General features: G+C 28.2%; 1 protein-coding gene across 9 annotated transcripts in view; it reads right to left on the bottom strand.

The window, feature by feature from the left end:
• The window catches only part of LOC145180945 (NACHT, LRR and PYD domains-containing protein 9-like), a 137245-nt gene that overhangs the window by 25229 nt on the left and 99702 nt on the right, over positions 1 to 12314 (bottom strand). For 4 of the 9 annotated variants that reach the window (XM_090076248.1, XM_090076249.1, XM_090076251.1 and 1 more), the window contains exon 1: positions 562 to 761. The exons of 2 other annotated variants lie outside the window; for them this stretch is intronic. In XM_090076248.1, coding sequence (XP_089932374.1) covers positions 562 to 622 — 61 coding nt within the window. In that variant the 5' untranslated portion in view covers positions 623 to 761. Of the gene's footprint in view, positions 1 to 561; positions 964 to 1660; positions 1785 to 12314 lie in introns of those variants that run through there. 3 more of the 9 variants (XM_090076252.1, XM_090076253.1, XM_090076250.1) reach the window with 2 other exon arrangements.

The following is a 12314-nucleotide window of genomic DNA, read 5'->3' as shown; positions in this document are numbered from 1 at the left end:
TCTTTTCAATTTCTAAAAACAACTCATTCTTAAAATTTAACTTGAAACTAAGAATATTATTTTCAAAACAATATTTTTTAAAACTAGATATAATTTTTTATGACATTTTTTGATGCATACATGAGATTACTGCAATGAACTATTACTTTTTAGCAAAAGTATCATTCTTAAAAACTTGATACTCTTAAAAGCTGTTGATTCTCTTCAGATTAATTTTTTGCCTAAAAAAGGTTTACTTGATTTTTAGTTTAACATCTTAAACTTAAAATAAAAATTTTGTACACAATAAAAACTTTTTAGATAATTTTTTAAACAAGAAACCACTTTTTTGAAAATCTTATAAATTAAAAGGAGTGTACAACTACTTACTAGAGCATTTTGATTGCTATTTTATGAAGAATGTTCGAACATTCCTTTCAAAGTTATTTAAACTATCTTCAAATAAATGCGTTTTTCCATCAAATCTTTTTTATGTACATTGTTAAGTGTAAAGCAACAATAAATAATTAACAATGAAGAAGAAAATCAGCCATTTTAGATAAAGAAAAGAGTTTTACTTACAAAACTTTGTTTGTAATATCAGTCTCAACTTCTTAAATTCAGCAAGTATCCCCACATCCATGAAGTATCGAAGACTTAAACACTGAACATATTAATTAGCCTGGAAATAGTATTAACTATAAAATAGGGAGGTTTTACTGAAACAAAAATCATTGATTCAACGCTTTTGAAAATGAGCTGTGTGTCAATGATTGTGGCACACAAATTAATTTAAATTTGTTTGTGTGAAGAACTGACTATCAGAACTAAAACTAAAAAGTTGACATGGTAACTTTCTCCTGTAACAAACAAATTGCAAACAAGAACCAAATGTAGGAGGAAATGAAATTGAAAGTAACAAATAACCAAAAATATTTGGTGGCATAAAACCTAAAACTACTTACAGTCTCTTGTACATGAGTGCTATGTAATAGAATAATTACATTAAAGTGCTGCTTAAATTAAAAGTAACAAACAAGCCATAAGATTTACTAGCATAAAACTATTTATAATTTTTTGTACATGAATGTTATGTAATAGAATATTTGTATTAAATTGCTTAAATGATAAAAAAAAAACTAGCAAATGTTTGTTGCTTTTAAAAAAGATTTCAATAAATGATGAAACAAACTTTCTGAAATAAAATCAAGTTACTTGGTGAGATATCTATATCAAGAATAAATGGTTTTCATGAAAAATACTCTGAAACCAAATGCAGTTTTAAACTTAAAGTTTTTTTTTTGAAAAAAATGTCTGCTTGCATAAAATCCACTAAATAAAAATATATGAAGAAAAAATCTAAATATACCATATGTTTGCTACTTGTACCTTGTCCTGTAGTATAGTTAAATCAAGACTTAAATGAAACATTAATCAACTAGTTTATTTAAAATACTTAAATGAAAAATTTATCAACTGATTTGTTAATATAATATCATACTCATTTAATTTATGTAAGTAAATCATGTGAAACTAATTGCTTCTTGATATGTTATTAATATTTATTTACTTATTTTTTTCATTAAAAACCCAAGCAAAATATATCTTTTGTTACTTATAGATACTTATATATACGCGATGTATTTTTTTAAAAAGATTTTTGTTAAAACTAGATGCTTACTTTTTAGACATATAATAATGCTCAAGGGCAGAATGCAGAGTCTGAACAGATCTTACTTTCTACTAACCAAACTGTCTGTTCATATTTTGAGTAGTGATTACTCTTAAAATCTCTGCGGTCAGGTGTTACTTAAGTGATAGTTTGAGTGACAGCTTATGTTCGCATTGTTGTTTACATGACCATAACGGCGCTGTTATTATGTCCGAGCTACCGAAGTAGAAATCCAAAGCATGTAAACATTACATATTTAACTATTTATTAAAAGGTTGATAAAGTTTCTTTGACAAACAAAGTTCATGTAGCATGTGAACAATAAATTCGTAAAAAAATCTTTAATTTTAAATACGCTAGAAAATCAGCAACTAAAAAGGCAGTTTTTTGATGGCGCTAAGTTAAAAAACTAAGAAATTCTGATATAGAATCAAAATTAGAATTCGAGAGTATTCTTTTACTCGTGAAGCTTACAACCGCAAACCATTTGAGATCCTAACAAAGCGGCAAAAACTATTTTCATAAAGTTTAGATTCTATGGAGTTTTTTTTTTTTTTACATTAAACTAATTTGGTTTTACTCAACACGTTCACCACATCCACATTTAACGTTGGGGAACCAATAGATTTGGTCTTCTTGAAAGCGATCTATGAAATTATTTGATCTGTTCAGATCAGAGTGTAATGATATTGGTTTTTTTAAGCGATTCCTTTCTCAATTTTGCTTGTGTGGTTCAGTTTTGCAATTCATTAGGTTTTCCTGAATATTCACCTATTGGAAGTTCAAATAAAATTACAATTTGAAATCCATGATCTAATAACTTGTGTATAGTTGGTGACGTTATGTATCAACCAACGGGTGATACACAAACTTTAAAAAATTATAGCTTCCTTATATTTTCATATATTTTATAAAAGTAAAAAAAGAATTTCATAGAAAATTGTTTTATTTTATTTGAAACAATATTCAATTCGATTCTACCACTCCATTTCGACTGAAACAATTTATTAAAGTCTTTATTCGTCCTACTTTGGTCAAACAAGACTTAATTCTTTCTTTTAGTGGTTGAAGTGTTTTTGCTTTCCAATAACTCTTGTTCACAAGTCCTTTCAGTATTGACCAAAAATTTTAAATTGGGCTGTATTCTGCTAAATTTGAAGATTCTTATTTTGGTATAACTTCAATCTTTCCGGTCTTTAGTTTGTCCCATACGCTTTTGGCATAATGAGAAAATGCAAGATCTGGCCAGAACACAAAATTGTCACTATAATGATGCTCTTCAATAAAACGATGAATCTCTGTTGAATGCAATCCTCTAATGTAAATAAGTTGTTTAGTAAGAGGATACTTTTTTGAATGACTTTTGATTGCCAATTATTATCTGTGTTTGTAATTTTCAAAAGAATATATATAAGAGTTAAATATTGAAGAATATTTATCAAATGAAACGAGAAGGACAATTAATAGGTATCGTTATCATTTCATTAACATTTCGATTGAGGAATCACTATATTATAACTAATTGTGTTAAAATGTTATTTTTAAGTATTGCGTAAGTCTACCGTTACACAAATTATACACGAACCACTCATCACCAACACAACACTGAGAGTAACACAACACCAAAACATTGTTACGTAACCAAAAAAACAAAGATAATCCCAACAGACTAAAAAATATTTTTCCTCGCTGAGCAAACAACTGCGCTCACGTTGTTAATATCATCTCCGCGTAATATGTCTCAGCCCTCACATTATTGGGCGCCAAGTGATCTCCGCGTCATGTGATAATCCCACATTATAGTGCGGGAATTGGGTGGAGTGTTTAAAGTATGAAGATTAGATCTGGCCAGTAACAGCTGTATTATAAACACAGTTTGAAATTTCAGACGTATATAGTAAAAATGCAAAAAGTCAGAACGAGTATTCCGAAATTTATGTTAATAAAAATTCAACAAGTCGTATTTTCCTGTAATTTGCACTTAACTCAACTTACAGCTAAAAACAAATCTGTTTCAGCTCGATGATCCACACTATTTAAGTGGATTTGCAACAATTAGGAGTGCGATAAACAGAGTTTACTGTACATAATCGTGCTTATAACATTTGCGAGAAAAATAACTGATATGAGAATGCTCAAATGTAAAATTCTTGATACTTTGATGAGATATTTCCAACAAATATGTTAGATTATACAAAAAAGTATACAAATATATCAAGTGATGTAATAGTTAAAAATATTTTACAATACACACAGATACCATTAAAAATATATTTCAAGACATCTTTAAGAAAAAAAGTAAAACACTTAAAAGAAATGATCATGCAATCGGAAGTACGGCCTCAATAAGGAACAGATTTTCTCAAACGATGGCCAAACATGTCAGAAGTGTGCAGACATTGATAAAACGGTAAATGCTTTACGTGAAAAAAAACAAAAAAAAGGTTTTTCAAGGTTTTATTTCGTGTTGCCTCATTTTAATGCTATACCAACATTTTGAAAATAAAATGTCAGAGGGATAACTTTAAGAAATGATTTTTAAATACATTTCGTTCACCAATCCAAGAATTTAAAAATCATCAGAGTATGAGTTGGTTCTTCTCTCACCAGCATCGTTTTAATAAAATCATGTTCAACTAATTTTCATCTTCTTCCCATTCTAAAGAGTAGGTTTCGATTGCAAGCAATCCACTATCTTTGATTTGTAAAAAGGTTATTAAAATAAACAGTTAGATATAAAAAGTGTCTATCAAAAACTTCTTGAGCTGTCTGAGATCTGCCCCTGAGCTCTAAGAACTTTCTATAATTTACTATCAATAACTGGCGCATCAAAATTTTACTAAATCAGAATCAAGTAAATCTTTTTTAAAAGTAAACGTTTTTTGAAGAACAGAGGAAATCTGAAATCAGTATGCTAGCATTTTGAATAATTATTTTTCAGAAAAAATTAAAAACCGGACCAACTTTCATGAATATGATTTGCTTTTTTTTTGGTAATATTTCAAATTTTGGTTCACATAAAAATAAGAAAACATAAATTTAATTTTGTTGCACATCTTTTTAATGTTATAAATTTTTTTCATAGTAAAGAGAAAAAAAAGGATATAACTAAGTAACTGGAATATTCGGTTACTCTTTTTGGTAAAAAAGTTAAAAAAAAAAAGTTCTCTTAAAAAGGTTGGAATTAACCATTTTTAATTTAACAAAAAAGTAAATATGTTAAAAAAAAAGTTTTTTTGAAAGGGAAAAAAATTCTTTTCAACTGCCACGTGTTACTTTTTTGTTCAGTTTTTAAAAACTTATAAAACTATCAGAAAGTTAACTATAAAAATGTTGTTTTTTTTAACCGCTAAAAAAATGCCTCAACTTGAGCATTATATAACAAGTCCCACTAAATTTAAGTTTTTAAACAAGTTCGTAAAATTGAGTACAGTGGATTCAAATGAAGTTGAAAAGAGTTCTGTAAGTATTGATGAACGAGAATTATTTCTTCAGAGACAAATGACCGATAAGCCAATAAGTAAAGTATTTTCAAAGAATTACCTTTATACTGGCTGAACTTAGAAAAGTGTGTACACACAAAAAGTGCTTATTAGAGTGGACCAATGTTATGAGATCTTGTGCTTTATCAAAGTTTCAAAATATCAGTTGCAAAAATGAGCGAAAAGTTTTCCGAAAGTAAACTTTTAAATATGCCATCCCCGTATATTATTTTAAAGAAAGCTATTTATGTTGTATATCACAATATGATCAGCTGAGAGATCAAATTGAGGTCTTCGACACAACTATGGAATTTAAAACGAATAATTTTACTTTTAACTAAACTCTTTGGAATTCCATTTAAAGAGATAAATAGTTACAAGTATAAATTTTTAACTTTGCTGATGTTTTTGTTAAAGTCCTGTAAAATTCAAGCTTGCGATTTCATGTTTGAAATTAGGCCTGAAAATCCGGTATTTTAATATCCGCCGGATCCAGATTTCGGATTTTTGAAAACCACTGGATATATGATAACCGATCAATGAAATTTTTAATGATAAAAACAATAAAAAAATGTTTTATCTTAATTTTTTTAAATCATTATTCAATTTCAAATAAAACGATTTTAGAAATACATTCAATGATTTATCAGATAACCGTCATCTGATTTTGGTGCAGAGATTAGCTGATATTGAAAATAATCGCTCAGAATCGGAAGATGTTGGGTTGACTGTACAAATAGTATTTACTACTTTTTCCAAATTTTTGGCTCGTTTTCTAGTTTTGCGAAATCATGTAAAGCTCTTGTTTTATATTCTTAATATGGAATTGGTTATCCCTGATTTATGATTCTCTTGAGATTGCGTTTTGAATAATTTTTTCCAGTTCTTCATCCATTGTCATTTCTTCTTTTATTGAAACAATTTCACTGTTATTTTCTGTTTTGTTAATATTATTGGAAAAAATTATTTGCATTATTTCGTTTGCCAAATAAAGTTCATGTTTTGATGGAATATGCGATGAATCATTCAATGATTTCAGTAGATTCATAAAATTCTTAATTGTACGTTCTGTAGTTCTTCTTTGCAAGTTTTCTATTAACGTTTTACTTATTTCACTGTCAGCATAACGCAGTTTATTTATCATAAACTCGATTATTTCATCTACAAATGACAAAGAAGCATCTTGTCTGCTAAGAGATTCTACAACTAATTTTATTGGTTGGAAAGCATTAATCAAATCACATAAAAGACTGAAATTTACTTCTGCCAATCCAATTTATTTAACTCAAAAAGAGATTCAGTAACATATTCTCGATCTTTTATAGATGAAAAAGTTCTCACTAATCCAAGATTATACAATTCTTATTCTCTAGCATCATGTAAATTGAAATTAATAAAGGGTTTCATCCGAATACTTGCCCACTCGTCAAGCGTAGCCCTGAATCTTCTATCACTCTTCAGCCATTCAATTTGTATTGCATTTAGCTGAGCCTTTTTTATTTCATACCTTTTATGAATAAGTCCCATGACATTGGAATCATTTTTTGGCAGATGTTTGGTACATTTGGGTATTGACTCTTGTATAAAATTAGATCTCGTTATTGCTCTTGTTATAAATTCCATTGACAACAGCAGTTTAGTCACAATTTCTTGTTTGCTGTAATGTGTCATGGAATCAAACATTATTTTGTTTTTTAAACACTGGTTCACCATTATCACCATTGCTTGATTCACTTAGCATGATTCATGAATCGTTTCTATATGGTTTATACTTGCACCAGTAAAGCCATTGGTGTTCGAAATCTTTGTTTTGTATATTTTACATTCTGTTTTTCCATTAGAAATTTGTTTAAAATGTTCCCTTATTTTTGATGTTTTTTTGGAACTTTTCTAGATGACTTGAAATAAGAGGCTTTAATTTTGAATGGATAAATTAAAACTAAATGAAAGAATTATTCATCGTAATGTTTTGTCGATGTCAATTCACTTCAACAAACAATTCACTTCAAAAATTTTTGAAGAAGCAAAACAAAAAACTTCAACAAGCAATGCTCTTGATTAATATTTCATTGGGAACCAATTTTTGAAAAAAGTTTAACGAACATGTTTTATATACAAATGCTGTTTTATAGTTAAACTTCCTTCCTATAGAAAGTCATTGTGAGTAGTTACGCATGACATTTTTATAAAAAATTACCAAATAGAATCACGATGTAATTACGTGTAAATAATTGTATATATTTAGAGATATAACTGAAAATATCAAGGGAATATAGTTTGTATATAAATTGTTTATTTTTACTAACAGATGTCGGCGTTTACGCATAGTTAGACTATTGTTTACGTTTGACGAATACTGGTTTCGAAATTTAATATTATTTATAAATTTAATAAAATTTAAATTTTGAATGCTCAAGAACCTTTAAATTCCAAAAAATTAGTTAACGGATATCGGATTTATTTAACGGTTATCGGATTCGAATGCATGAGAAGAAAACCGTTGATTTTCGGATTCGGCTTTTTCGTTTAGAAACCCTACCCGTTAGCACTTTTGCCAGTTAATGTTAAAGAGTTCAGCACACTCATAACTACTTAATACCCAGTTCCACTTATTCCAACTCGCGCTTCCACATGTTTGCCATCAATAATTTTGGTTTTAGTGTGGGGACCCTCACGTTAATAGACTTTTATCTATCTAGCTTCTTCAGCAGAGGGCCCGTAACTTACATAATTGTATTTCATGACATCAGTTATTTGAATCTTTCAAAGCTTTAATACCTTTTAACTAGAATCACATTCGCTTTTATTTTAAGATACCGTAGTTTGGGCTGACTTTTTTAATGAATATTTAAGCAGCATCCTGTACAGTCATTGAGGAAAATGGTTAAAGAGCAATGTGTCAGCGAGCACAGCATCAGAAATGTGATCATGAAGGATCTAAAGAATAGACAAGTGCCAGGAATAAGAAACACCTGGTTTCCCAGGTGTCAGAGAAAAAAGGTTTGAATGACTAAAGGAAGTTCTGTGCCTCCAGAAGAAAAGCAGAACAAATCATTTTATTACTCATCAACCAGTCCAGGCAATTCCAGACCATGTAAAGTATACATTCAAGACCAAACATCTAACTTCAGTTGAAATGTTTGGCTTCATTTATTCTGATGTTCTCAAAATGCCTTCATCAAATCTGGTAAGAAAGTTAACACCAATAAGTACATTCAAATCCTGGAGAACAATGTTGTAACCTTGATTGATACCCAGTACTCTCCAGATGACAATGTTGTGTTCCAGCAGGATGGAGCACTTCCACATACGTCCCAGAAGACCCAGAGTTGACTTCATGAGAACCTGCCAAAACAATAGCCAAAAGTGTTATTGCCCCCAGCATCTTCAGATTTGTCACCTCTTGATGAAACTGTATTGTATGTTCATAAATTGAATAAAAAATGACAGTTAAAAGTTATTTCTAAATTTCACATTTTACTGATTCACAAGACCTTGGCTTTGTTTTAAAAAATATATTTTTTGCATTCATGCACAAAAAAAAATCCATATCACCTAATGGTTAAAAAACAAAAAAAGGTATGAAACAAACGTCATACAATTATGTTTTTTAAGAATATCAGAACTGAAACTAAAAAATTGACTTAGTTACTTTCTCTTTTAACTAAAGAATTACGAATAAGAAGCAAATGTAAGAGAGAATAAAATTGAATGTAAAAAAATAAGCATTTGTATTTGGTGTCATAAAACCTAAAATTACCAGTAACTCCTTGAATATGAATGTTGTGGAATAGAATAATTACTTTAGATTGCTACTTAAATGATAGAAACAAGTAGCAAACATCTATTGCTTAGAAAAAAGTTTTTGATGAATGATAAAACAAACTTTCTAACACTAAATACAACTTTGGGAAACATGTTTAGATGAGTTGTTTTAATGAAAAGTTCTCTCAAACCAAATCAGTTTAATGTTTGAAGAAAAAGACTCAAAGGTTGTTTTGAGCAAAATACCTGTATGCATAATTTCACTATATAAAAGTATTCAATCTAAAAAATTTTATCATGTTGGAAGTAAATTATTTGTAAACCGGGACAAATCTCGGTAAACAATAATTAGCTTGCAAGTTGTACCTTGTCCTGTGACATTGACAAACCAAGACTTTTTCAAAATAAAAGGAAGTAATTCCAGGTGCAAATGGAAAATCCTAAATGGATTGACACTTGGATGAAACATATATCAAATAATTTATTAGTTTATTCTTAAACTCATAATAATTTATGTAAGTGAATATTGAAAAACAGGTTGCATCTAAATGTGTTATTAAAACCAAAAGCAAACTAAATCTTTCGTTTGGTATAACGTTTGGTATAATATATCGCGTTGTTAATACAAAGCTTGAAACTAATAAATGTGTAATTTAGTTCGAAAACAACATTTGTTAAAACTTAAGCAAAAGTATCTGTCAAATAGATAGGCCTTTTTGACAGCTAAATTTGCTCAAGGAAAGAACACAAAGAGTCGGACGAAATCTTGCTTTGTACAAACCAAATTGTCAGTTCATAGTTTAAGTAGTAGTAACTCACTCCTAAAACTCCTGCGTTCATGTGATGGTTTGAGTAACCGCTTGATGTTCGCACCGTCGTTTAAATGAAGCGAAACAGCGCTGTTATTATCCGCATGCTACAAAAACAGAAATCCGAAGCGAAGTAAACGTTAAAAAGTTTAGTAATTTGTTAAATGCTGAAAAAGGTCCTATTAAAAACATAGTTCACGTTATATGTAAAATATTATTTTGTAAAAAATATTTCGAATTTTAAATGCGCGCGAATATAAAATGAAAAGGCAGCTTTTTTAAATTATACTTAATTAAAATCGTTAAATATAGAATGCCATAAAACTGAAATTTTAATTTCATGATTTTTGTTCTTTTTTGTTCTAAAGTTTAAAACCGGTGCCGGTTATGTTTTAATATAATAAATTTATGAGTGCAATGAGTGCAGTCATACGGCCGGCCTGCGGGTCAAACTTTGTTTACCCTCAAGATGCTTTAAAGTTCAGTAAAAAATTTAGCTCAAAAATATTTTAAAAAGACTTTTTTTAAAATTATGCCACATATATACAATATTTTCTAAAATGTTACATTCTTAAATTTTCAAGATCCTTTAGAAACCTTTCAACCATCGTCTAATTCTTTCTTAAACCAATCGCGTAAGAGAATACTTTTGGCAAATCCAAAAATGACTTTTTTGTATGCGCCTTTTTATTTAACTAAAAAAAATTTACAACACAGTGTTACCAATATTTGTCAGTTTTACGTCGGAGAGAGTTAAACTTTGTAATTACATGATATCTTGTTTGTAATTGCAGCTTCAACTTTTAAGTACAACAAAATGCATAAAATAATTAAAAATTTCACCTGATTGATTTCAATAAGTTTGTGAATAAAAACCAATTTTTTCAAATACTTCAAAAATTTTTTGTTTCGTGCCAGTAGCAAATAAAAATTCTGAACAATTTTTTTATTTACATCATAAAATTAAAATTAAAGTACAGCTGCAAAATGATGGATGAATATCTTGATTGCTCCGATGAAAACTAATTTTTTCTCCGATGAAAACGATTTTCCCCACTTTTTTCTCCTAATTTGTAATTATCCTAACAATAAATTGTTGGGGGTGCAATTCGATCAAATTGACAGAATTAAGTTTAAAAATAACATTAAAGTTTTGATTTTTTCAATTTTTAACGTTAATTTTTGTTAATTTTTGTTAATTTTTGTTAATTTTTGTTAATTTTTGTTAATTTTTGTTAATTTTTGTTAATTTTTGTTAATTTTTGTTAATTTTTGTTAATTTTTGTTAATTTTTGTTAACTTTTGTTAATTTTTGTTAATTTTTGATAATTTTTGTTAATTTTTAACGAAACAATTTGCGGAAACTGTTCTTACAAAAAGTTATGGTTAATTTTGCAAATCCAAATATGTTCTCGTGGAAATAAAATTCATTTTTTTATTAAAATATTTTAAATTTTGATAATAAAATGAATTTTGTTTTCGCATTAAAAAATAAGCTTTTTTTTTATCTATGTTGTAAAAGACAATTAAAACAATAAAAACATAAACCGAAGCAAAATTGATTAAGTCAGCAACAGTATGAAATTGTTGCGACAGTATAAACCAGAAACTAGATTTGAAACTAGTGAAATTGCTCTAAGTTATCCAATTGTAAATGAAGAAACCTGAAAAAAAGGTTGAAATTATTGAAAAAAATGTATGAAATCAAAAAGTGTATTCAATCAAAATGTTCGGTGGAAAAGTAGACAAGAAATGTAAATCAGTAAAACTCATGGGTAAAACTGTTTTCTTTACCGAACAAACAATTTTTATAATCATCATAGCATTCACAAAGAAGTATTCACAATTTTCTTTTAGTATATCATAGTATTCACAAAAACATGGGAAAACGTTTAGTTGTCTTATCTCTTCAACTTATTTAATTTCTATTTCCATACATATTAAGCGATATTTATTGTTAGTTAATTTATATCAAATCCCTTATTTATGTTGACAATTGCAATCAAAAAAAAAAAAAAAAAAGTTACAGATACGTATAAATAATTTAAGTGAGATCAACGTTGTGTGACATCTTTGTTGTCAAGATAATAATTTGTTACAAGGTTATTTTAGCATATTCAGAGGTGAGACAATGAATTTGTCATACCATTTTATCTTAGTCAAACTTTGAAAAAAAAATCTAGCAAATAATTGCTTCCTGGACTGTAACTAATGAATGGCACATATTGACTCGCGTTGTCTAACATGTATTTGATCTATAATGTTTAAATTGAGTGAAATTGAGTTTTAAATTGAGTGAAATTGAGTTTAAATTGAATGTTTAAATTGAGTTTTCATTGGTTGCTTGTCCCCATAAGTACCTCTTCTACTTTTATATATGCTTTAGTTTCAAGAATTAGTAGTCCGTGCAGCATATATGTTATAGTATACTAACCTGTCAAAAAATATTTCTTGCAAACATAACTTCTTTGTTTAAGATTTTGTTTTTCTAAACCTTAACATTCTTAATTTTTTTTAGAAAAAAATCTTGGTCCACAGAAAATATTATTGAACACTCAACTTTATTCAACCAAAAGTTATATTATACTCAACTTTATTCAATATATT

The sequence above is a fragment of the Hydra viridissima genome, unplaced genomic scaffold (genome assembly GCF_058129835.1).
Source record: "Hydra viridissima isolate aposymbiotic clone 2 unplaced genomic scaffold, HvirCarnegie_v1 scaffold_1, whole genome shotgun sequence".
Taxonomy (NCBI): domain Eukaryota; kingdom Metazoa; phylum Cnidaria; class Hydrozoa; order Anthoathecata; family Hydridae; genus Hydra; species Hydra viridissima.
Note: the sequence above shows the minus strand (reverse complement) of the source record. Positions and strands in the feature narration are given on the sequence as shown.